The 25,781-nt window shown below is 37.7% G+C and overlaps 3 protein-coding genes across 3 annotated transcripts in view; 2 read left to right on the forward strand and 1 right to left on the reverse strand.

The window, feature by feature from the left end:
* The window catches only part of LOC119074360 (mucin-5AC), a 114,907-nt gene that overhangs the window by 81,854 nt on the left and 7,272 nt on the right, over nt 1-25,781 (reverse strand). The gene's annotated exons all lie outside the window — the stretch shown is intronic.
* Nucleotides 2,870-4,482, forward strand: LOC119074362 (radial spoke head protein 4 homolog A). Its single transcript, XM_037180465.1, has 4 exons — nt 2,870-3,275; nt 3,339-3,508; nt 3,560-3,933; nt 3,996-4,482. Exons 1-4 carry the CDS (start codon nt 2,955-2,957, stop codon nt 4,394-4,396), a joined length of 1,266 nt encoding a protein of 421 aa, XP_037036360.1. The 5' UTR covers nt 2,870-2,954; the 3' UTR covers nt 4,397-4,482.
* On the forward strand, nt 9,460-10,697 carry LOC119074364. Its single transcript, XM_037180467.1, has 3 exons — nt 9,460-10,059; nt 10,114-10,312; nt 10,376-10,697. Exons 1-3 carry the CDS (start codon nt 9,913-9,915, stop codon nt 10,636-10,638), a joined length of 609 nt encoding a protein of 202 aa, XP_037036362.1. The 5' UTR covers nt 9,460-9,912; the 3' UTR covers nt 10,639-10,697.

Here is a 25,781-nt window from a genome sequence, read left to right on the forward strand (position 1 = left end):
AACGTTCTCGAGGTGTCGCGCCAATCCTATGCCATGAGTCTTTTAAAAGTTTATGTGGCCATAGAGAGCGACTACGAAGCGCCCACTCGTTCAAGTCAATTAACCAGTGGATTGGATTACGATTATTATGACTCTAATAATCCAGCGAATTCACAGATCGCCCGTTTGAACGTCCCATACGATGTGAATGTGAACCACGAAGCCATGAGTCCGTAATCCTTGATTTGCCTTGCATATTTCACATTCCTATGAACACTGTATGTTGGTTCTGCTACTCGAACATAGATGTCGTTCCAAACAAACTCTTTATTGTAAATTATTGACAATATGTCAATGGAGTCAAAGTTGCGAAGAAATGTAACAAAGTATTTGCGATTTTGTTACGGTCAAATACTGTTACGGTTACGGTTTAGGTGCCAAATGGCGAGTGTTAAATCACGCAATGATCAGATTTAAAACTATCCAGCACGGGGTATTAAATCCGGGACATCTTGCTCTACCGATTGACTGCTTTGACATTAGGTACAAGTAATTTCTGGGCAGATTCAAATTGAAATCCATTTAATTTATAATTCACTAGACTTGTACATCGAACATAGTATGACCTTATTTATAGTGGTTGATCATTTCCCTGCCACTGTTTCCGTGGCCTGATGATCACACAGTCCGAAACAGTGGCAGAGACCGTTTACGCTTTAAAATCCCAACTTGTGATGCTCTTCAGAGGTAATTTTGCACCAGGAAGTGGAATCCAACCAGTCACAAAACGACAAAACATTTTTACTTAAATTTTGATTAAATCAGTGACATGTCTCTCCGTCGAAACACCATTACAGTAAACATGCATCGATGGTGTAAAAATCATCGCGAAGCGTATCGAAGAATAATATTTTTGACATCCGCTTCCCGGTCGTGTGAATGATGATTGAAAATGAGACAGTGCGAGGAATCATAAATGAATTTAAATTAAACATTCGATCATTAAAAGTTATTGGGAGAAGAAGAAGAAGAAAAAAAGAAGCATTTGCTGGAACATATTGAAAGCCTATACGATTTTCCAAATTGAATTCACTAATGGAGAAATCTATATTCACATTACATTTGACCTTTAATTGTGCGGTGTATTTATGTCTGTAACAACAATTTAAACATAATACGAAATGAAGATGAACATTACCAGATATTCAGAGAAATATATCCATCGTTTGGTACGTACGGTACAATAATGTACAATATATGTACACATATCTCTGCTACGAGATAACAACCATTTAACAATAAAGGTTTTACATTTTAATAATTTATGTAAAATGGAAAGACACATCTCTCCGATGATCAATTTACTATCTATTTTCCGGACATTTTTTGAAAAACAAAAAAAAACATTTTCGAACATTGTTTCAAACATTTAACATCTCTCCTACGGTATTCATGTCTTTACGTATAATGCATGCGATATTGTGCATTGAAATTGAAATTCTAAAAACAATCGACAAGCCTTTTTATTAATATGGAATATAAGAATGGAGACTGGAGACACTATTTATATGCAGTTGTATAGCCCGTATCCATATACCGTTTAATTGTGCATTTGAGAGAAGAAAAAAACATGACGAAAAAAGAAAGAAATTTTCTAGGTTCGTCGCTTAACCTCGCTCTCAACTTCTTCTATTTTAAAATGTAAACTTTTAAGGTCAATGGGAAACGTATGAATGTAAAAGTGATAGAATACAGACTTGAATTCATTCACATTTTTTTCTCTTCTACTTGTTCCTCCATTTAATGTTAAACATTAACAACAACAAACAAATTTAAAGGAAAGCAATAGTGCACATAACCATCCGGCATTCTAATGTTACGAGAAATGATCAATAGCGGGAAATTTGGCATACTAAAATACTTCTCTTGGTGTAGCAGAAGATGCACCGCATAAATTAGGGCAAAGAAACAGAAATTGAACAAACCGAAAGTCGAGTTATATTAGTGAATGAATGGAAAAAAATACGCGGATGCTATGAATGAAATTCGATGGACTGAGTGCAGTTAGCTGTGCTGAGAAGTGACAATTTGTTTTAATAAGAAAACTAATTTGACATTAAAATGACATTGGAAATCAGTGGCTATCAGTGCCAAAGGTGCCAAAGCAACTCTCAGTAGTAACCGCATACACATTGTTTGCAACTGACTGACGTTTACAAGGTCATAAAATGATGTATGGTTGAACAAAGCGATACAAGAGGCCATACGAAATTCACCCTTTTACGAAATGTATCGGAGAAGCGATTTGCTCTCATTAGGTAAGCTAGCATTAGTCCCTCACGGAAACAATGTCTGTTTTTGTGGCGAGCCACGAAAACAGACAATGTAAGAAATCTGTTTTTGTGGCGAGCTAAATATTTACTAAAACTGATTCAAAAGGATATTTTCTGAGAGAGGTGCGGGAAAACTGGAAAAGTATGTAAATAGGCAGTTTGGCTCTTTCTCGCCTTGAGCTACTGTTGAATGTACAACCCCGAAATCAAGTATTTTTTGTGTCGTATCGTCAATACCTTTCATTTGACATATCGCACACGATTTAAACAGAGACGGAAAAAAAGATTTAATTTTTAAGAAAATCGGGTTTGTACATACAACAGTACCTATTGGCGAGAAAGCAAGAAAAACTGCATATTTTCCTACATTTCCTGTTTTCCCAGCACAAAATTCGGCAACAGAGAGCTGATTTGTTACCAATTATAGATTGGCCATGGCTTTAAACTTTTAGGACTTAGCAAGAATATCAGGACTTAGTGGAATAGTTTTCAAATCGCAAAGTTTAGAGCACGTGGCACTAACGTAACTTGCAGGTCGACAGTGAGAAATTCCGATCCAAGTAACACTCATTTCATATTTCACTCAAGACTCACAAAACGACAATTTTCTACTGCCTGAACCACTACGAAAGAATAGAAACCATGACGTCATCGTTCAAAACCGAAGAAGATGTCATAAAGGATTCCATCAACAATAAGAAGCCGACAATCGAGCGAGACTTGACTATCGCCAAGTCATTGCTGAAGCAAAAAAGCGGTGACGGTGGCAATGTTTACGACCATTTAACATTCGTCTTATCAAAGATAATGGATGAACGACCGAAAAATGTGATGGATCACTTTGAAGAGTTTAGTCGAGTGGTGCAGAAGGAGAAGAATCGAAATTCGAATAGTTTGTTAGCCAGCACTTATGTGGAACCAGATAGTCTGAAGCGAGCTACAAGTCTCAATCAGTGTTTCGATGTACGTTCTCGAAAGTAGTCCTTCCAATTGACCGTGAGTAACGAAACTATTTTGTGGATCTAGGCTTTCCTCCGAATTTCCGAACAAGACCAGAAATCGTCTAGAAAAGACGACTTTGCGCATCTTCAATTCTATTGGTCGATAGCAGGTTACGGCTTTCCACAGGGACACATATTTACGATGTCTTGTTCTCTGGGACTTCTTGAAAGCCGGGATATTCTTCGAACGTGCAGGTACAGAAAATATTACCGTAGCCTCTGTGACTGTGACTAACGTCCATTTAGATATTGGGGCCGAATATTCGGTCTCAAATTGAACTACTACGTTGCAGAGGCTGACCTATCTGAAGATGAGATACAAAAGCGAGCAGTCGGTGATGCTGGTCCACCTGATGAACAATGGGGCTCGGGAATTAATCAAAAGACTTATTTCGTTTGCCACTGCCTGGGTGATGATTGGATTGAGCTGCCCAGGGCTACAGCCAAAGATATCGAAATGTCACAGAAAATTCGAAAACATTTCACTGGCGACCTTGACGCACTAATCCAATCGAATCCTAAATTTCCGGGAACCGAAAAGAATTTACTTCGAGCAACAATTCAACGCATAACAACCGAAACATACGCAGCACCTGTCGGTTATTATGAAGTCGAAGGTGGTTAGTATAACGTTCACATGGTCCAATGAAAATACAAATATTAAATGCTGTGGTTTCGACAGGGAATGCGTCGATTAGTCCCAATTACAATTCACCTGACACCACAGAATTGCTCGATTTATCATCGTGGTGTCAGTATAGAATGACGAAGACTCCGTCGTGCTCCGACAGTTCATCCGATTCCGTACCGACATGGACACTTCGCCACATGCTTGAACACTTTCCGAAAACGTCGATGGTTGTCATTCGATCGAATATTTGGCCGGGAGCAGTCTCATTTTCTTCACAGCTTAAACATGATAGTGTGTATGTTGGTTGGGGTGTGAAATACGGTCGCAAAGCATTTGTACCTCCGTTGCCGTTAAGCACGTCAAACGAATATAATTTCAATGTTAGGACAGTCAATGAAGAAACTCCGGGTGCATTCACTGTTAAAGACAACAATAGTGCAGCGGTTGAGTGAGAAACTGGTGGTTTTAGCTGTCATTACTGTTTAAAGAAAAATCTGAATTTCATGGTCGTTTTTCCGAAAAATAAAATTCTTTGGTTGCAGAGTCTTCGAATATTGATTGATTATGTAACGAAGTTGGAAAAGAACAACTCCTGAAACCCCTTTCTCTTTTACATGTCCAACTTTGGTGAATCTTAAGGTAAATAAAAAAAAATCTTGCTTTCGATTGCTGCTCGAAAATTCTGGTAAAATGTGTTGTTCGTCTGCTGTAGAGGTGTGCGGGCCGATGTTTTTTTGAAGCCCGTCCGGCCCGAAGCCCGGTCCGAAATTCATTTTTAAAGCCCGGCCCGAACTGGCCCGACGTATTTATAGCCCGTCCGGTCCAAGCCCGATCGGGCCGGATAAAAACTCGGACGGGCCGACATTTTCGGGCGGCCCGAAAGCAAATTTCATATAAAAAAGTGCGCGAAACTTTGAAAATCGGGCCAAAAATTTGGTTTTTTAGGTCCGGTCCAAGCTCGGCCCGACAGATTTGAAGCCCGCCCGGCCCAGGCCCGGTCGGGCCGGATAAAAACCCGGGCGGCCCGACATTTTCGGGCGGCCCGCACATCTCTAGTCTGCTGTGACTTCTGCAAGCTTTGAAAGATTTTGCAAGATTTCTTTGAAAAACGAACTTTTTCGTCAGAATGCGAAAGTCTAGGACTACACAATTGTGAGGTAACGAAACGTCGGTTGCACCGAAAAATGTGAGAAGGTCGATTGGAACACTGCCGATGATAAATGCTGTTCTTGCTAACTTTAAAGCTCTCGTGATGATTCAGATATGAAGAAATTCAATTGGAACGTTTTGTTGAAGCTAAAAGCTCAAAATAGTGCTTGAATGTCCTTCACAGCTCTACAATTGTTTTTAAGGAGAAAAACTCGCAAAGATGCCTAACCCAGTGCGTAAACTGAATCTGAGATGACAACCTATCATATGTTGCTGTAGCCTCGGTTGAGGCGTCGCAAAAATTTCCCAATTTTTTCAATAATTGTCGGCACCTTTCAGAAAATCTAGTCTGATAATACCATCAAATCTAGGACTTCATTACTAAATGACGCAGTGGCTGATTGTCACCTTATTAGCACGTGGCTAACAATCGCGGTTTCTTCCCAAATTCTCTAAAACTAGTGTCAAATCAGTTGTCAACTTCATCCACCTAACCTCAAAAAAAAATTGAAATTTCAAATACATTTTTCAAACATTGAGGTTATCTCAGTTAAATGAAAAGTTGGTACGCCTGTGGCGTGAAGGAAAATTGGAATGACAGTTGACTTCATAGTGTTTAAGTGAGAGAGATGGTGAAACGACAACCTATTTTTCCATCTCGGGGTCTGCTGTCAGATTCTTTTGTATAATCGATGGCAGCAGACCCCGAGTTGATTTTCCATCTCGCTCTACTTGTATGTAAAACACTCTCACATTCTCTCCCATCGAAGCCAACTGTCATTCCAATGTTCCTTCTTGCCACAGGCGTGCCAACCTATCATTTCTCTGGTTATCTGGATGAAATTGACAACTAATTTGACATATCAAACGACATTGACAATGATCTATAACGGGTTAATTGGTCGATTGTAAGCATGGTCTGAGATGATGATTTATGCCGTTTAGTTCTTCTATTACGGAAAATTCACTCACATAGTTTGGAGCTAAATTTTATTCTCAATAATTAAACTAATAAACGAGATAGAGAACCTACTGCAAGCCTAGAGCATCTAATTTATATAATAACCGTACTCAAATGATGAAGATTTATTTTGCCCATTGACCATGAGAACAATAAACGGCAAGGCTTTTCACAACATAAAAGGTAAATCATCAAAACATCCAAAAAATTATGATGAATTTCGTGAATACATGTGCACATTTTGCATGTAAAATCATTACTTAGAGCTATATGGTGAGGCAAAAAAAACCATTATTTCATTAGGCCATCATTTCGAGCAATTATTTTCGGAAATTTTCGGTTATATATGGTTAATGTGTGCAATAAAAACATTATTTTTTTTTGCTCGCGGTACATTCCCGGGTAAAAAAAAAAGGTGTCGGTGAGACCTTTTTGAGGCTGAAATTTTTATATGGAGATGAGACTCGATGAGGCTACGTATTTCGAACCTTTGAGACCTAAAATTCATCCAAAAATTCATCGGAATTCATCCGAGAGTGATGAGTAGTCTCATTTCCAAAATTTATGGAGGATGTTCGAGACTGGATGAGTGGTCTCATTTTGGATTTGTTAGACGTTGTGAGACTGGATGAGTGGTCTCATTTTGGATTTGTTAGACGTTGTGAGACTGGATGAGTGGTCTCATTTTGGATTTGTAAGACGTTGTGAGACTGGATGAGTGGTCTCATTTTGGGTTTGTGAGACGTTGTGAGACTGGATGAGTGGTCTCATTTTGGATTTGTTAGACGTTGTGAGACTGGATGAGTGGTCTCATTTTGGGTTTGTGAGACGTTGTGAGACTGGATGAGTGGTCTCATTTTGGATTTGTTAGACGTTGTGAGACTGGATGAGTGGTCTCATTTTGGGTTTGTGAGACGTTGTGAGACTGGATGAGTGGTCTCATTTTGGATTTGTTAGACGTTGTGAGACTGGATGAGTGGTCTCATTTTGGGTTTGTGAGACGTTGTGAGACGTTGTGAGACTGGATGAGTGGTCTCATTTTGGATTTGTTAGACGTTGTGAGACTGGTTGAGTGGTCTCATTATGATGAGAAGAAACATACGCTCTTATTTAAACCATTTTTGAGGATAAAAAAGACCGTTTGAGACTTCTCTTTTTTGAGTTTTTTCTAGACTTTTTGAGACTTCTCTTTTTTGAGTTTTTTCTGGACTGTTTGAGACTTCTCATTTTTGAGTTTTTTCTAGACCGTTTGAGACTACTTTTTTTGAGTTTTTTCTAGACTTTTTGAGACTTCTCTTTTTTGAGTTTTTTCTGGACTGTTTGAGACTTCTCATTTTTGAGTTTTTTCTAGACCGTTTGAGACTTCTCTTTTTTGAGTTTTTTCTAGACTGTTTGAGACTTCTCTTTTTTGAGTTTTTCCTAGACCATTTGAGACTTCTCATATTGCTTTTTGACCATTGAGACATTTCTTCGTTCGATATTATTTATTGGAAGATTTTTTTTTGTGAATATTTGTAATTCTCTGTTGAGTTCATAGATGGCCACTGCCCTTTACTTTTCTTATAATTCGCTAGACCAAATTGACTGAAATTATGTAGAATCATTAGTAATATTTTTTTTTTACCTTTTTGTAATGTTTTTTCCGGTCACCCATCCAAGTACTAACCGCGACGAATGATGCTTAACTTTCAACTCGGACGGCCATCGATGTTACACGTGCTGCTAAATCAGATATATCTATTTGGAGTTCTAATTTTGAACCGTTGTTACAATTTCCGAGGCTAGATGAGTAGCCTCATTGCTGTCCTGTTCGTAGACCCGACCGCTTGAGCATGAACAAGTAGTCTCTTTGCTAAAACTTTTGAGGTTGGTTGAGTGGTCTCATTTAAAGAAAATATTTTCTTCGACTTTTGAGACCGGTTGAGTGGTCTCGTTTGAAGAAAATATTTTCTTTGACTTTTGAGACCGGTTGAGTGGTCTCGTTTGAAGAAAATATTTTGCTTCGACTTTTGAGACCGGTTGAGTGGTCTCGTTTGAAGAAAATAATTTCTTTGACTTTTGAGACCGGTTGAGTGGTCTCGTTTGAAGAAAATATTTTGCTTCGACTTTTGAGACCGGTTGAGTGGTCTCGTTTGAAGAAAATATTTTGCTTCGACTTTTGAGACCGGTTGAGTGGTCTCGTTTGAAGAAAATATTTTGCTTCGACTTTTGAGACCGGTTGAGTGGTCTCGTTTGAAGAAAATATTTTCTTGGACTTTTGAGACCGGTTGAGCGGTCTCGTTTGAAGAAAATATTTTGCTTCGACTTTTGAGACCGGTTGAGTGGTCTCGTTTGAAGAAAATATTTTGCTTCGACTTTTGAGACCGGTTGAGTGGTCTCGTTTGAAGAAAATATTTTCTTGGACTTTTGAGACCGGTTGAGTGGTCTCGTTTGAAGAAAATATTTTCTTCGACTTTTGAGACCGGTTGAGTGGTCTCGTTTGAAGAAAATATTTTCTTTGACTTTTGAGACCGGTTGAGTGGTCTCAATTGAAGAAAATATTTTCTTCGACTTTTGAGGTTGGTTGAGTGGTCTCATTTGAAGAAAATAATTTCTTTGACTTTTGAGACCAGTTGAGTGGTCTCGTTTGAAGAAAATATTTTGCTTCGACTTTTGAGACCGGTTGAGTGGTCTCGTTTGAAGAAAATATTTTGCTTCGACTTTTGAGACCGGTTGAGTGGTCTCGTTTGAAGAAAATATTTTCTTGGACTTTTGAGACCGGTTGAGTGGTCTCGTTTGAAGAAAATATTTTCTTGGACTTTTGAGACCGGTTGAGTGGTCTCGTTTGAAGAAAAGAAAGCCAAAATCCATACAGAGACACAGATGAACCATTCCATGTCACAGTCGGAGGAACATCTTCTGATACAACTCGCACACAATAAAAAGGTGACACTGCCAGTGCCACTCTCTTGGGTTGCACGCTCTGTCGAAGTAACAGAAGTACTCCGAAATACGACCAAGGAGTCAGAACCTGTCTTTTTCTTCTATCACAACGATCGCAAGTCACTACCGAATTTCACGGTTACTTTGTACTCCAAATTGTTCACGCCGAGTACTCCTGCATGTTATAAGGGGTTCACGTCCAACCGAATATATGGTGAGTTAATTTAAATATCCACGAATATCCGGTCATGAAAGTTCAAAATTTCCAAAGATTCGTATTCGTCCGCTCAACGTGAGTTGAAAGACAAACGTGTGTCAATGCCACCGAAGAAGATGTCCACAGAAAAGTCGGAAGTGGAATTTGAACGGACAATTCTAATCAGGAAAAAGAGGATGAAAAAGCAGGACAAAGTTAATGAGAGTATCGCTAAGACAACCAACTCAGCATATATAATTGCGGCATTGTCAAAGGAAACAGCTGCTGAAGGCAAATCGACTGTTCGTCAGCCAAAGAAGCATGTTTCAGATGCGTCAGTAGCCGCTGTCACCCGAGTGGAAGAGCTGAGTGCATCTAGCGACCAGGTTGTTGCAGAGGTTACAGTAGCCGCTGTCACGCAACTAAGTGATAATTCAAACAAAACGGCACCGACACCGGCAACAATCACGAAGAAACCATCGAAATCAAAGGAAAACATTGAACCGGCAGCGGCCGTGGAAGAGCGGAGTGCATCAAGCGACCAGGTTGTTGCAGAGGTTACCCAACTAAGTGATAATTCAAACAAAACGGCACCGACACCGGCAACAATCACGAAGAAACCATCGAAATCAAAGGAAAACATTCAACCGGCAGCGGCCGTGGAAGAGTGGAGTGCATCAAGCGACCAGGATTCAGATTCAGATTACGAAGAACGAAAACATCCAAATGACAACGAGAGAATGAAACTCCGGGTGGAGAGGAAAAATGCAATTATAAAAAAATTGGAAGTTCGAGCAGAAAAATTGGAAAGAAAAGCCGACGCTTTGTTGGCACGGAATTTGGTGCTTCAGGACCGATTCGCTTATTGCAAATGTGACATCACCAATGTAATTTTTTCTTCACATACACATATATTCGATAAACATTAGTTGCTTTTACAGATTCCACCAAATCCAGTACGTTCTACCAATCAAGCATACACATTAAGTAGCGAGCAAGAAATGCTCCTAGGTAGATTCATTATGCCAGATGACATGAACAAATACATCACCGAGCTAGCTGGGTTTTTATTTACCCCAGAAGAACTGAAAACCATTTCTTCGGCTAATCTTAACCCATCTAAGATTGCATTCATAAGCAGTAAGACCCTTAAATGTTAAAATTTTCCATTTTGATAAATTTTCACATCTTCATTCACGGTAGGTCATATCCAAACGCACACTGGCTTCGTGAAGACCGCACCCGAAATTAAAATGCTTTTAAACAAGAGACGTTGGAATTCTAATCGACGTTCTGATTCAAGCAGCACCCCTCCGAAGAAGCGGAAACGAAACACGAAAAATTCAAATGATGAAACTGTCCAAGACGAAGAAATGTACACCGATGACGTTGACGTCAACCACTTTTTACTTATGAAAATGCAATCGGCCGACGACAACACCGAAGACAATGCCGAATCCGGATAGGTATTTACGTGAACGACTTTTCCTTCGTTAATTTAAATATGTGAAGAGTTTCAGCTCAAGTAGAGCGTTTATTTATAATTAATAATATTTCTTTGTAGCGCGTTTAGCGTTTTTAGTTTATATGAGAACTTCAGCTTAAATAGCGCCTTCCTTTAAAATATTTAATTTTAATTACTTAGTTTCTTTGTAGCTCACATGGGGCATTTACTTTATGTATTTAATTGTATGGGATAATAATACAAATCGTTCGTCTCAAAAGTCGATTTTTTTTTTGAATGAGACCACTCAACCGGTCTCAAAAGTCGAAGAAAATATTTTCTTCAAATGAGACCACTCAACCGGTCTCAAAAGTCGAAGAAAATATTTTCTTCAAACGAGACCACTCAACCGGTCTCAAAAGTCGAAGAAAATATTTTCTTCAAACGAGACCACTCAACCGGTCTCAAAAGTCAAAGAAAATATTTTCTTCAATTGAGACCACTCAACCAACCTCAAAAGTCAAAGAAAATATTTTCTTCAATTGAGACCACTCAACCAACCTCAAAAGTCGAAGAAAATATTTTCTTCAATTGAGACCACTCAACCGGTCTCAAAAGTCGAAGAAAATATTTTCTTCAAATGAGACCACTCAACCGGTCTCAAAAGTCAAAGAAAATATTTTCTTCAAATGAGACCACTCAACCGGTCTCAAAAGTCAAAGAAAATATTTTCTTCAATTGAGACCACTCAACCAACCTCAAAAGTCAAAGAAAATATTTTCTTCAATTGAGACCACTCAACCAACCTCAAAAGTCGAAGAAAATATTTTCTTCAATTGAGACCACTCAACCGGTCTCAAAAGTCGAAGAAAATATTTTCTTCAAATGAGACCACTCAACCGGTCTCAAAAGTCGAAGAAAATATTTTCTTCAAACGAGACCACTCAACCGGTCTCAAAAGTCGAAGAAAATATTTTCTTCAAACGAGACCACTCAACCGGTCTCAAAAGTCGAAGAAAATATTTTCTTCAAACGAGACCACTCAACCGGTCTCAAAAGTCGAAGAAAATATTTTCTTCAAACGAGACCACTCAACCGGTCTCAAAAGTCGAAGAAAATATTTTCTTCAAACGAGACCACTCAACCGGTCTCAAAAGTCGAAGAAAATATTTTCTTTAAACGAGACCACTCAACCGGTCTCAAAAGTCAAAGAAAATATTTTCTTCAATTGAGACCACTCAACCAACCTCAAACGACAAAGAAAATATTTTCGTCAAATGAGACCACTCAACCAACCTCAAAAGTCGAAGAAAATATTTTCTGCAAATGAGACCACTCAACCGGTCTCAAAAGTCGAAGAAAATATTTTCTTTAAATGAGACCACTCAACCAACCTCAAAAATCGAAGAAAAAAATTTCTTTAAAAGAGACCACTCACTCCATCTCATATGGTCTGAAAACTTATCCACAATGAGACTGCTCACTTAGTCTCGACAATTCCACCAAAGAATACTCGAAAAGAGACTACTCGTTCGGACTCACGCGGTCTAAAAACTTATCCACAGTGAGACTGCTCACTTAGTCTCGACAATTCCTCCAAAGAATACTCGAAAAGAGACTACTCGTTCAGACTCAGTAGATCTCAAAAATGACAATTTGTTCATCCAAAAGTTTCATCACAAAAAATAAATAAATTTGAGACTGGATTGAGACTACCAACCATTTTTAGACCGAAATGAGACCGTTGAGAACACTTTTTTCGTGGTCTCATGAGACCGAAATTTTTACCCGGGTTACAACAAAAAAAAACGTACAGAGCAACAGTAGCTTTTGTAATCTTCCCATTCGTCCAATTGTTACAATTTGCGGGAAAAAAAATTAAAATACCGACCAGAATGAGCAGATCTACATTCGCTGTGTGTTCGATAAAATGAAAATTTCAATTATTCTATGAAGCTTCAGAAAGCTTTGCTGTCTTGTTTTTGGGTTGTGTGCTTGACCTTGAACTCTTTTCGATTGTAAAACAGATTTTTTTTCAATTGTAACGGCATTGAATCAATTTTAATTTTCATATTGAATGAGTATACCAATTGGCTTGCAATGCACTTCACATTGTATTGTGGCAGAGGCGGAGACATTTTTTTTTCAATTCGATATATTCTTACCGAACCTGTCAAACCCTACAAATACACAATCATGGTCCAATGGAGTAAGGATTACTCCTTCGTCGAGCGAGTCGGCATCGGTTGGCATCGGTCGGCAGTGGGTTTTTATTTTTTATTTTTACAAGTTTGCAGGGCCTATTTATTGGAATTTGTTCGGTAGTTCTTACAGTCAGAGGCAGTGAAATTTCAGCATGAATTTCCGTCAGCTGTTTTTAGGTCTTTTTTCCATAGGAAAAAAAGACCTATTGTGGGCACTTCATCTGTCCGTCCGTCCGTCAGTGTCACAAATCAAATGTGATTGATAAAAGTTAGAATTACAATGCTACTACGAGCAAACCAACACCAGGCAAATCAATTGTTAATTGTTATCTGGTAACCGATCGCTCATAGCAGACATTGCAATTTGAAAGTTTGGTAGTTGTTGGTAGTTGGATCCCCAAACTATATAGCAGCAAAGATGTTTCTTACTCGAGAGACGCACACCGACTGACGAAATTATTCGGCCTGCTGGTCAATTTATAAATCGAGTATTTGGTAGTTGACTACCAAAGTGGTAGTTGACTACCAAAGTGGTAGTTGGCTACCAAAGTGGTAGTTGGCTACCAAAGTGGTAGTTGACTACCAAAGTGGTAGTTGACTACCAAAGTGGTAGTTGGCTACCAAAGTGGTAGTTGACTACCAAAGTGGTAGTTGACTACCAAAGTGGTAGTTGACTACCAAAGTGGTAGTTGACTACCAAAGTGGTAGTTGACTACCAAAGTGGTAGTTGACTACCAAAGTGGTAGTTGACTACCAAAGTGGTAGTTGACAACCAAAGAGGTAGTTGACTACCAAAGTGGTAGTTGACTACCAACATGGTAGTTGACTAATACGGATGTTGTAGATATGTTTACTGTTTGAGAGCTGCACACCGACTGATGAAATTAATCGGCTCGCTTGCCTATTTACAATTCCAAAATTTGGTAGTTGAATACCAAAGTGGTACTTGAATGAGTACCAAGCTAGTAGTAAACAGAAATTGAAAAAAAAAATGAAAAAAGACCTCACCAGGCTTCAGCCGGTCTATTCTTGTTCATCTGATCCACACAAACAATCAAAACTATTTGTACGGTTTTACCACTATCACGTGCGTGTGTGTAGCAGCTTCAACCGTATAAACAAGTTGAAACAAGCTGACGGAACTAACTTTAATCTGGCCTATGGCAAAGCAGTTTGTAAAAGTATTGACTGGTGTCAAAAAAAACTGCGAATGGCGCCGCCCTCTACTGGCATTTCAAAAATAAGGCTAAATCATTTCGATTCAAAGTTTGTCTTTACTTCAATCAACTAAATTCATTGACGGAATTTCATGTTCATTGACTGTAAGCAAATGCGACTCACAACACAGACGATTGTAATTCGGTTTGTTAGACCAAACTAAAATAAATAGACCCGTCAATCAACGTGTAACCGTGTAGCCAATTTACCAGCAAACGATTTTAAAGATCACATCACAATGTACAACGCAAAGATTATTTTACATTGTAGCGCTGAGAGTCGGAGATGCCTTGATATTTTACACGAAAGAACGTCAACATTTCGCGGGAACCAAATCTCAACATAATTTTTGTTTCTGTTTTTTCTTTCAATTTTTTTTTTATCTTCTTAAACCAGTACGGTGGCAAGTGACATTTTTATTGTTTATTAAATTCGTTTGGCATTATAAAATTAAAAGCCGAAATGTGGACCGTTTTCTTTTGAGAAGGTTTTCTAAATAATAAGTTGAATGAAGAGTTATAAGTGGAACAGAGTAACATAACTCATTGTCTACTTGTTTTCTCGATTGATAAAATCGTGAATAGTCCAGGGAGATGTGGAACTGAAATTGAAAATTGACATGTTTTTTAGGTGAGTTATTCCAGATGTGTCGGCCATTTTGAATATCTCCGCCGTATTGGATATCTCCTATGGCATCTGAGATATCGGTCATATTTAACATTTCTGATTTCGTTCACAGATGACAGGCCTAACAAAATTAATTCATTGAATTGGCTTCTAGGTTCATCAATGATTCGGTGGAATAGTTATTTACTAGGGTGGGTCGCATTTTCATTTTGTTTTGTTTTTTTTTTTTAATGTCTGGTCCCAGGCTGTACTTAGAATCGACCAAGAAATCCGAAACAGCAAAAAAAAATTCAAAAATTAGTGTTTCCCTTGCCTCCAGGCTGATTGATGATCTTTTAAAATAAAAACAAAATACGACCCACCCGATTATTTACGTAAATAAATAAACGTATTAAGGGAAAGTGTTTTCTTTCGAGCCGGTGGCAAGGAATACATTCATACTCGCAAAAAAAACCCTTTCCAGAGTTATGTAGACACATGAGTAAAAATGTTCGAGAAATCTTTAATAGGGAACGTCAGATTGTTCGAACAGAAACGGAATGCCTAACACAAACGAAAACAAAAACAATTTTTCTTCGAGACAATGCAGCTCTGCCAAAAAAAATCGTTTGTGTTAGACATTCCGTTTCTGTTCGAACAATCTGACGTTCCCTAATACCCTAATACCCACCAGTTAAATCGACGAAAACTAAAAAAAAAGCGAGAACACCGTCTGGGACAATTCACAATGCAACGATAAAATTGACGGCTAGGTGTTTTTGCATGGGGTTTTTTAGCATACGATTGCAACAACCCCATTTACTAATTGGTTAGCAAAATCGCTATTTAGCTATTGCAACTGAAAGAGTAAAATCGGATCAACTAACGCCACACAATTATGACAGTAACGTTATTACGTAATACACAGAGCCAATGCAGGGTCAGAATTTTAGGATTTTTTTAAGAAATTTTAGGAATATTTTCAGGATTTAAAAAAAAATATTTGGAATCTTTTAGGAGATTTTCAGTCAGAGGCAGTAAAATTCTAGCAGAAATTTGCTTCGGCCAACGCACTTCAAGCATGAGTAGAGGTGTGCGCCGCCGAGTTTTTAGCCGGCGGCGCGGCTGAGCCGAGTAAATGGAGACGCCGCCGCTGATACAAAAATTTCAGCCAGCCGCCGACCGCCGCCGATGCTTTTCGTCGGCTTGCAAAATTTGAATTTTAAATTTTATTAAATGTTAGAATTATCAGCTGCACAATCGATGAATAGATTTTAATGATTTAAAAAGCTATCACTAGGGATGGGAGACCTTTTATATTATCGATAATATCAATCAAAACAATTTATCGATAACTGATATATCATATCGTTATCGATAATTTGATAATTATCGATAATTATCGAATTATCGATAATTTGATAATTATCAAAATATCGATATATCGATAATTATCAAAATATCGATATATCGATAATTATCAAAATATCGATATTTCGATAATTATCAAATTTTGATATTTCTGAAAATAATTGATACTCATAAAGTTATGTTACTGTGAAGAAATTGAAAACTGTTCTAAGCAACTTTTCGAGATCTCTGTCTAATTTTTCATCATCCTAATGGAAAGATGGAAGATTTACAGCTGAAAACTGCATGCATTTGTATTGATTTATCTAAATATTCATATTAAAGTAGCTATCAAAATATCGATTTTTCGATAATTATCAAAATATCGATATTTTGATAATTATCGAGATATCGATATTTTGATAATTATGGAAATATCAATTATTATCGATTATCGATATTATTTTTGATAATTTTCGATAAAAAAATTTATCGATAATCGATTATCGATAATCGATAATTATCGATTATCAATATCAATATCGCCCATCCCTAGCTATCACTCTCAAGATATTTCTGATTTTCTTAATAAGAGACTGTTTTTTACGTATACCTATCGGAGGTTTCATACTATGAAATTCATAGAGTATACTTTGTTCCGAAAGGGCTCTCACTTATAGAGCTACTGTGCGATGGTCTTTCTAAAAACAATTTTTGACTACGGAAGGCAGAGCGATTCTTTTGAAAAACAGGGTACCGAAATCGTACGCATTTTCTAGTGGAATTTTGCATATGTACCTAGAAAGGACTTCGACCCTAGAAACCAAAACCACTTTCAAAAAAATTCTTCGAAGTTTGTGTGGCTAGCGGGAGATCATCAAAAAAAAAAAAAAACGAAAACTTGCACTTTTCTCACAAAAATTTCTCCAGTCACACGAGCTGTACAGGGTCGTGCGGGATGTCATTAGAAACCTCGAGAAACTTCTGTAAGAACAATGTAAGTTCTCAGTCATTTTCGGTTGAAAACTTCAGCTGTACATATTGCAATGTGGATGAATTTAAACCCAATAAGTCTCTATTCGGCTCAATAGTACATGTGATTACCTTTCTAATGACACCCCACATGACACTGTACGCTCGTGTAACTGGAGAATTTTTGTAAGAAAAGTTTATCTAGGGACCAAGATCTATCGATCCATATAACTGCGATAAAATACTTCCGATTTCGGCACACGGACTTTCAGAAAAATTACTCTCAATGCGTTTTGCGAATGCGAATGTGAGTCTTTATAAGTAACTGATGGGAGGATATTCAGGTTCTACAAAAAAACAGAAAATGGAAAAAGTACATAATTCACTCGTAGTCAGTATCAGTAATCAGTAAAAAAAAGAAAATTTAAATTTCCTATAAAATGGATCGGCGCGCTGCGGCTGAGCCGAGCCGCCGATAAAAACCTGTTATGGCTGGCCGCCGCCGGAACCACTACACTCGACTAGCCGCCGCCGAAAATTTTCGCTCGGCGCACACCTCTAAGCATGAGTGGTACTCTAAATAGGGTACTGAAATGTTGACAGTGTGTCAAAATAGTATGTTGTGTTACAAGTATTGTAAAAAAATCAACATTACAATACTTGTAACACATCATGCTTTGTGCCAACCAAGAATTAAAATAGACAAATGCCCAAAAAAACATAATTTACTTTACTAGTGAGGTAATGTGGCCTTTCTCTCACTAGTGACGACCCTTTCCCTCGCTCGTAAAGTGAAACGCCATACTTTACAAGTGAAATAATTTGATATCTCGTATCAAAGATGAGTAAAAGTATCCGAGGGCTTCAGCCCTCGAATTCATCAAATTCATCAAATTACTTCACTGGTATAGTAATGTACTATTTCATGGTAAACAATCACTCTTCAAATTTGATCGATCACATTGCTTTGCATTTTCTAAAACGAATGCTGTAATAACTCATACAAATTCCATAACAACACTGTTTTGAGTGTTGAAATATCCCATCAAACGGGTGCTGAAATAAGTCACTTTACAACACTAAAATGAGTGCTGAAAAGAGTCGTATTTCAATTCTCGGTGACACAAAACTGTATCCAATGTGTCTAGAAAGTTATTCTACCCAAAGAGCCAAAACAATTTTCAAAAAAATCCTTCAAAGCCTGTGTGGCTGGGGAGAGGTCATCAAAAACTAAAAACTTGCACCTTTCTTACAAAAATTCCTCCAGTTACACGAGCGATAGAGGGTCGTGTGGGGTGTCATTAGAAAGGTTATCACATGTACTATTGAGCCGACTAGGGACTTATTGGTTTTAAAATTCATCCACACTGAAATATGTGCAGTTAAAGTTTTCAACCGAAGACTTACACTCTTCTTTCAGAAATTTCTCGAGGTACACAAAACGTACATGGTCGTGTGGGGTATCATTTGAACGCTTATTTTATGTGCTTTTGGGCCAAATAGGGTGTTGTTTGGATGCATATATCATGAAAAAGATGTTGAAATGTTTAAGTGCCCATATTTCATCGCATCCAAACCCCCTTGAGACGCGAAAGTACATAAAAATTACCTTTCTAATGACAACCCACGCGGCCCTGTACGGTTCGTGTAACTGGAGAGATTTTTGTAAGAAAAGTGCAAGTTTTCGGTTTTTGATCTCCTTTCACAAGCTTCGAAGAATTTTTTTGAAAGTGGTTTTGACTCTTTGGATAGAATACCTTTCTAGGCACATATCAAAAAGTCCACTGGAAAATACGTCCGATTTTAGTAGGCTTTCAAAAGACTCTTTCACTCTATTTGGCAGCTGTCGACCATTATCACTTTTGCTGGAAGTGCGTTGCATCAGCTGTTTAGACCCGTACGAAGTACTGGGGTCTTATAGGTTTACGCATACGTTTGTAACACGTCGAATTGGACTCCCTGAGTAAGGGGAAACCTATTGTGGTTGTCTAGAGATGCCAAATCCGCGAAAAAAAAAATGTCCGTCTGTCCGTCTGTCTGTCTGTCCGTCTGTCTGTCCGTCTGTCTGTCCGTCTGTCTGTCTGCACGATAACTTGAGTAAAACGCATCCGATTTTGAAAATTCTTTTTTTTCCCGTTTGGTAATGTCAAAAGAAAGGCTAAGTTCGAAGATGAGTGATTTTGGATCGACCCCTCCCGAGCTGTGGCCCAATAAGTGCTTTACGGTTTTTCGAAGATATCTCCGGACATTTAAACGTTAAACTTGTAAGTGATACGTCAAATAAAAGGTATTTACAATACCGATCGACAAAAAAAAAGTTTATGGAAATCGGATGACCAACTCGTGAGTTGGACCCCTTGGTGTGGAACAGGCACAGGGCGGCAAGCAGTTTTTGCTTGTAGGTCGGCCACATTTGAACATATTTCGACTGTTTTAGCTTTATTAGATAGGTATTGACCGTACCAACCAGGGAAAAAAAAGTTTATGAAATTATGTTCTCCGGAGCGTGAGCTAGGTCTCTTGAAGTGAGCTCTTATCTGGCTACTCGGAAGTACAGTGAACGTGGTGTATTTTGACAATATCTCGAGTAAATTTTGACCGAATTTCATGAATTTTTTTTTGTTTGAAAGGTATTAACGAATGTAAAGCGTCGGTACTATTTCCTAACAAAATGGCTGCCGGCGGCCATATTGGATTTTATTAAAAGTGATATAAAGTGGGAAAAATGATGCTTAGAGAGTTTCTGTTAACATGGAAATAATGTGTTAAGTGTGAGGGGTTTCAGGGATTCCATATACGGACATCTATATATACCTATATACAGCTATATTGAGCTATATACAGGCATATAGAGCTATATAATAGCATATATTTATCTGTGAAATGTTTATTTATAGTGAAATATAGTTAAATATAGCGGTATATAGCTGTTTAAATAGGAATTTATGAAATTTGTCTTCGTACGGGGCTGTCTATATTGCCTCCGGCAATTTTTTTATATATGATAACAAGGCAAAGAGTGGATAATGTAAGTGATTTTAAAGGCTTTTGACACGAATAGGTGTTTCGTACGGGTCGGCGTTAGCTATGTTTTTCACTGAATTTTACTGAAAATTCTAAAAATTCTCAAATTAAGGAACGTTTTGGAAATATTTCTAAGAATTGAAATTCCGAATAATAAGCGCTGAGCCAACAGCACGTTTTTCGCGAACGGAATAATTTTTGAAGCAATAAGCAAACGTGCAGCTAACATTAGAGCCTGGACTATAAAGATGATGGACACGATATACAGAATTTTTGCCGGTTCGTTTTTTCCAGTTTCATTTCGGTGCAATGATTCAGATTATTGTAATGATGTAATTAGAATTGGGAATATAATTGTTTCAATGCGCGATATATAATGCATATTCAAGGTTGAATCGTGCTGAGTTACTAAAAAACAATCTTCGTAAAGTTCAGAAAAATTAAATTAATTTAAATTTAAAATTTGAATTTCAGTCTTGGACAATAAAATGTGAAGATAGACGAAAAAGAATAATTTTTTTTTAATCTTTTAATTATTTTTAAGAATTAAATATTTAAGAATAATTGGATGATTTTTATCCTTTTCATGCTTTTCGAACCGCCGCGCCAATAAAAACGAGATGCAAATGGTTCACAGTTAAAACGAGAAACGAACTGAAACATGAAAAATGCATCACCACACAGCTAATTAACGAAATAAGACAATAACTCGTCTTGTCTCAACTGTAAGGTTGCGTGTAATACACTCTCAGTTCGCTTCCTGAATCTCATGACCATTGTAGACTTTTCCGTTGCACGTCATTCGACAATTGTTTATTTGGATCACAGTTTGTGATAATGCTGCAGAGAGCAATCTGTGCACACAATACAACAAAATTGTATTGTAGATTGTTGTTTGCCTTTAACTGGTGCAAAGAGTGTCTCTGGTGCAATATATAAATTACATTTAAAATGTGTGGCGATGGCGTAAGCTACATCATCATCGGGTATCGTCTCTCATTTTCTATATTACAATCTAAAGCAGAAGAAGGTTAACAATAAAACGGTGTGTGCTTGTTTGCAACCGAACCGTCTCGTCGTTGTGGTTGATTTACATGGTTCGAAATTCGATTTTGTTTACTTAATTACTCTCCGTCAGACATCACATTTAACACGATTTTAAATTATGTTAAAAGCAGCCACACTGTTCAATTGCTTTAGCGTACATTCAATCAAATGAAGGTACCTCTCGTCTTCCATATAAAAAGAGTGTACGGTTCCATCGTAGAATGTAATCAGCAAACACAAAGAGCGGTAAAATGTCTGAGTTTCAAGAGCATCCAGTTCGGTTTGAGGTAAATGTTTCTGTGTCGACTAGATGGACGAGATTTATAATGATCAAAGTAAAAAAGAGGATCAAGGGAAAAAGACGACCGTTACAATCGTACTGATCGTTTTACACATTCAGACCATGCACAAAAATGCAAAACGTCCACAAAAAACCTTTTTTGTCTTACCCTGTAACAATTTTGGATGGCTCAGTGGTTACGTACTATCCTTCCACCAAAATGATCCGGGTTCACTCAAGCTACATATTTTCAAGGTTCTGAAAGAACAGGTTAAGACAGCCCCTAAGACGGGTGACACCGGAATTGATAAACACACTCAGCTGAGTACAGATAGTGTGTGAAATCAACTTGAAGAAAATGTTTTTTAGAAAAATTCGGAATTTTATTTTTGTTAAGTTGCCTTTTTCATACAAACTTCGTAGCCATTGACGCAATTTGTGTGTTACCTTCGTAATCAACTCAGTGTTGTCTTAACCTGTTCTTTCAGAACCTTGCATATTTTGGGTAGTTGCAGTGTGTATGGTATAGTTGCAACGATGTATACACGTACACTGTATGGCTCGTATAACGTAGTCCACAATTACGATTATTTTTTGCGCACATGTCAATTATACGTCAATATCAATTAGCGCCTAACTTTCCTCAAATAATATTTGCATACTTTGAGGCGTGGTTCAGAAGTCACGTTAGGCCGTCGGTGATACACTTGTTATTTGCCGGTAAAAAGGCTGTGAGTGGGGTAAACGAACAAATCAAATCAAAAGGTTTCAAGCAAACTTTGTGACCCTGTTACAGAATTACATGCATGGGGGCTCTCGATAGCTCTATGTTGAGTCATACTTTGAAAGATTTAGCTCACTTCGCCTGGTTAACTTGTTTGATCTTAACATTGAGAAAATTAAGAAACGTTCCTTAGTTGTGACTGACTAACCCACCAGGAAATATTTTTTTTTTTCAATTTTTTTATTAAAAGTTGCTTCTGAACTGAATACGTATTATGATCCAACGCACCCATACGTAAAATTGATACAATTGTGAATACATTCGAACGAAGAAAAAACAAATTTAATTGAAACGAGAAATCATCATCAGCAAGATAGAATAGTTTTGTGGCGACAAATAGGGATTTAGCTTTTGTATTAATTTAATTGTTAATCGACCTTGGCATTTTAATGGTATTGTTTGTTATGCCACTAAAAAAAATGGCTTAATCGAGTCATGACTGTTGTCTTAAGTTAAATTGCTTCGATGTAATATCCTGTTTATGATACAGAACGCACTAAGATTTAGAATGAAACTTGAAACTTGTGTGTCATTTTCGAGTTTATTAAAATATTTTTTGCCCAAAAGTGATAAATGTTGATAAGACAATAGCGACGCTTAATTCAATTGTCAGCTTGGTCATCTTAACTCTGGGTTAGAATTCGCGGTGCAAAAATCCTCTTCTTTTTCTTCTTTTCATTGTCGTCAATTTTCGTTTTCCAATTATTTGTGCTACACAAATCATTCCATACATTCCACATACATTCATAGTAATTAAATTCACTCAATAAACAAATATTCAATCTTATGCATTGTCCACTGCTAGAGGTGTGCACCGCCGATTTTACGCCGGCGCGCCGCCGATTTTTTGCTAAATTTTCGGCGCGCCGCCGCCGAAAAATAATAGCTCACGCCGCCGCCGCCGCCGATTGTATTTTTGTCGCGCCGAAATTTTGTACGTGTACTGCTTTCAACCATTTTAATGGGCGGTAATATAAAGTTAAATTGAAATATCTATACCAAAGTGTGTGCTTGAGTACAAGGTTTGAGCAAATGTTTATCTCTCTTAATTTATAAGTCAGGTTTCTTTATGCTGCTCAGCTAATACACTTATTACTTATAAATTTAAGTTTATCTAAATCTCTTATTTGCGAAAACCTTCTACTACGAACTCACTCCTACATAGAAGATGGACTAAAGACAACGGGAACGGTTATTGCATAAATCGAAAGATAATAGTAGTGAGTTTGCGTAAATGACATATAAATTATAAGTTGGAAATAACAAACCTGCAGAACATCTAGTATGATGATGTGACTTAAAATTTCCAACTTGTAAGTTGACTTATAGCTTATAGGTTATGAAGGATGGCTTACACGGTTTATCTTGCAAAAAAGCGGACGATGGATTCCAGGACATGATGAAGTTAATAAAATCTTTTCTCATGCTCAATCTGTTACAACCTCCGGGAATTTCTAGAGATGACGGTAAAAGACCGGACGTTGGGATTTTGTGCGATGTAACCATTAGATAAATTAGATAAATCAATCATCCAAAAAATCTGGATCAATTGCAGATAATGCTGAAAGATTCAAGCATAATCATTACATACGTTTAAAAGAAAAATTTTTATTTACACCTATTGCTCATGAATCACTAGGTTGCATGGGTCCCGAAACAAGTACATTAATTAAGAAATTTTGTTCATTAATGAGACAAGCTTCTGGCGAACAACGCTCCATGGATTACCAAATACAAAAGATTTCTATTGCAATTCAACGGAGAAACGCTAGTTGCATTTTGGGGACTTTGGGGCGTAACAGAGTTGATGATTTTTATTTATTGTAAATGTAAATACTTGTTTTTGAAAAGATCGTTTTTTACTGGTTGCACTTTGCAGCCTTCTCGCTTATATGTCATTTACGCAAACTCACTAATCATTCGTGGATTCATTAAATCAGATGTTTTTAAAATAAAAGGTCAGTGATTGTACATTCAAAATATAAAAGGTGAGATATGTCTCGGTTGATTCCCCTTGTATAAGTTGTTGATACTTCAGATCGCAAGATTGTAAGAATTCAGTGTTCGTAAAAAGGATTGCGCACGCTTTTTCAAATGTTTTTGCATTATTTTCGAAAATTTAGATTTTTTGTAAATTTATCGGCGCGCCGATCGGCGCACCGCCGCCGACTATAAATTTCTCTCGGCGCGCCACCGCCGATCCCTTACCAGTCGGCGCACCGCCGCCGATTATTTTAAGATCGGCGCACACCTCTATCCACTGCCTTATTCCAGATCTGGGCCCATAACCTGTTAAAGGATCCAATTTACTCCTCGTCGTTTTACAAAATGTGGTCTTTATTCAACTACTCATTCAAACCGAATGAACAGAGAACTTTACTTCAACAGTTAATACTCGACTGAAAGTAATACTCGCGCAAGCACTCGTATACGTACTTCTCTCGTAAAATCTACAGAGCATGGTAATGCACTATTATCAAAACGCCGGAATTATAGCAAAAGTTGGAAAAATGAGTTGGGAACGGCCTCATGGAGAGTTGACATTTCTACACTGTCAATATCGTCTGGAACGACATTATCGTTCAAAAAACGATATTTTTGTTCTCTGTTCGATATTATGTCGTCATGGACAATATTATCACCCAGAACCGTTCCTCACAATATTGACCGTGTAAATACGTTCGGTTACCGTCCTCAAAGGCGGTTCTCTTGGCTAATTTTGTCTTATATTAGCTCACGAATATACGGAGACGTTTACACTCGTGAACAAACGACTGGTCAAGAACTTTTTTCCAGGATATTTCGAAACCATGTCGATTCTGAATGTAAAATTATATAAAGTTACGTTCCATCCATCGATTATAACCATATCATTACAATCAAACCTTATAACTGCAGCATAATTCACAAAACATTCACGGTTCAAATCTTAATGCCAGGCCAATTTACGTATATTGTCAGTTTGTAAGCATTTATCGGTTTTGTTTCGTTGCAGAACAGAAAATAGCTTTTTTCTGTTTTGTACTTATTTGTATGCGATGTACGGCATTTTATCATTCTGCTTCGTCTATAATAGGCAAAATGCATGCACACTCAACATGCTGAACTTATAACTCTGTCAAGTACATTCCCATGCTTATATATTCGTAATTCGTCTCGATTAATTATGTTTTTTGTTTCGGTTTCAATTCGATTGGAACTGAATTTAGGGATGTCGCAATATGAGAAAAGATGATTTGGACTTCAGCTGAAGTACAATCATTGATGGATATTGTGGTTTTATTGCGTAAGGCATTCAAGGTGATTAGTGTGCGTCCATCTGTCTATTCTGCATCTCGAAGCAAGACGATTTAAATCCAGTGCTTATCATCCGCACGACCTCGAAAGATAACGATGAGCTTTGCCATCGATCAATGTGAATACGTCTTTCCGAAAACATCAAATGAACGACGACTGCTTGGCCCTTTGGTGCTTGGAGTCTCAAAGGTGGGAAAGTTATGGTGGTTATGGCTGCAACAAGAACATCAACAACTATGGCCTACCAAAGAGGCCAAATTCATACTAAACTGTTCCGATCAGTTGTGTCGAAATACTGGATTAATTAGCTCCTTAAACTTACGAAATCGGAAATAGGACGAGTAGTCGGTGCGATCACAAACCACTGTAAGCTCATCACCACA

Source organism: Bradysia coprophila, unplaced genomic scaffold (genome assembly GCF_014529535.1).
Source record: "Bradysia coprophila strain Holo2 unplaced genomic scaffold, BU_Bcop_v1 contig_151, whole genome shotgun sequence".
NCBI classification, from domain to species: domain Eukaryota; kingdom Metazoa; phylum Arthropoda; class Insecta; order Diptera; family Sciaridae; genus Bradysia; species Bradysia coprophila.

Bases quoted from the DNA above. Each gene is read 5' to 3' on its own strand.
- LOC119074364 (XM_037180467.1), top strand. From the start codon at position 9,913: ATGAAACTCCGGGTGGAGAGGAAAAATGCAATTATAAAAAAATTGGAA. The intron at 10,060-10,113 runs GTAATTTTTTCT...TTGCTTTTACAG, and splicing joins GCAAATGTGACATCACCAAT to ATTCCACCAAATCCAGTACG. The intron at 10,313-10,375 runs GTAAGACCCTTA...CATTCACGGTAG, and splicing joins TAAGATTGCATTCATAAGCA to GTCATATCCAAACGCACACT.
- LOC119074362 (XM_037180465.1), top strand. From the start codon at position 2,955: ATGACGTCATCGTTCAAAACCGAAGAAGATGTCATAAAGGATTCCATC. The intron at 3,509-3,559 runs GTACAGAAAATA...ACGTCCATTTAG, and splicing joins GATATTCTTCGAACGTGCAG to ATATTGGGGCCGAATATTCG. The intron at 3,934-3,995 runs GTTAGTATAACG...TGGTTTCGACAG, and splicing joins TTATTATGAAGTCGAAGGTG to GGAATGCGTCGATTAGTCCC.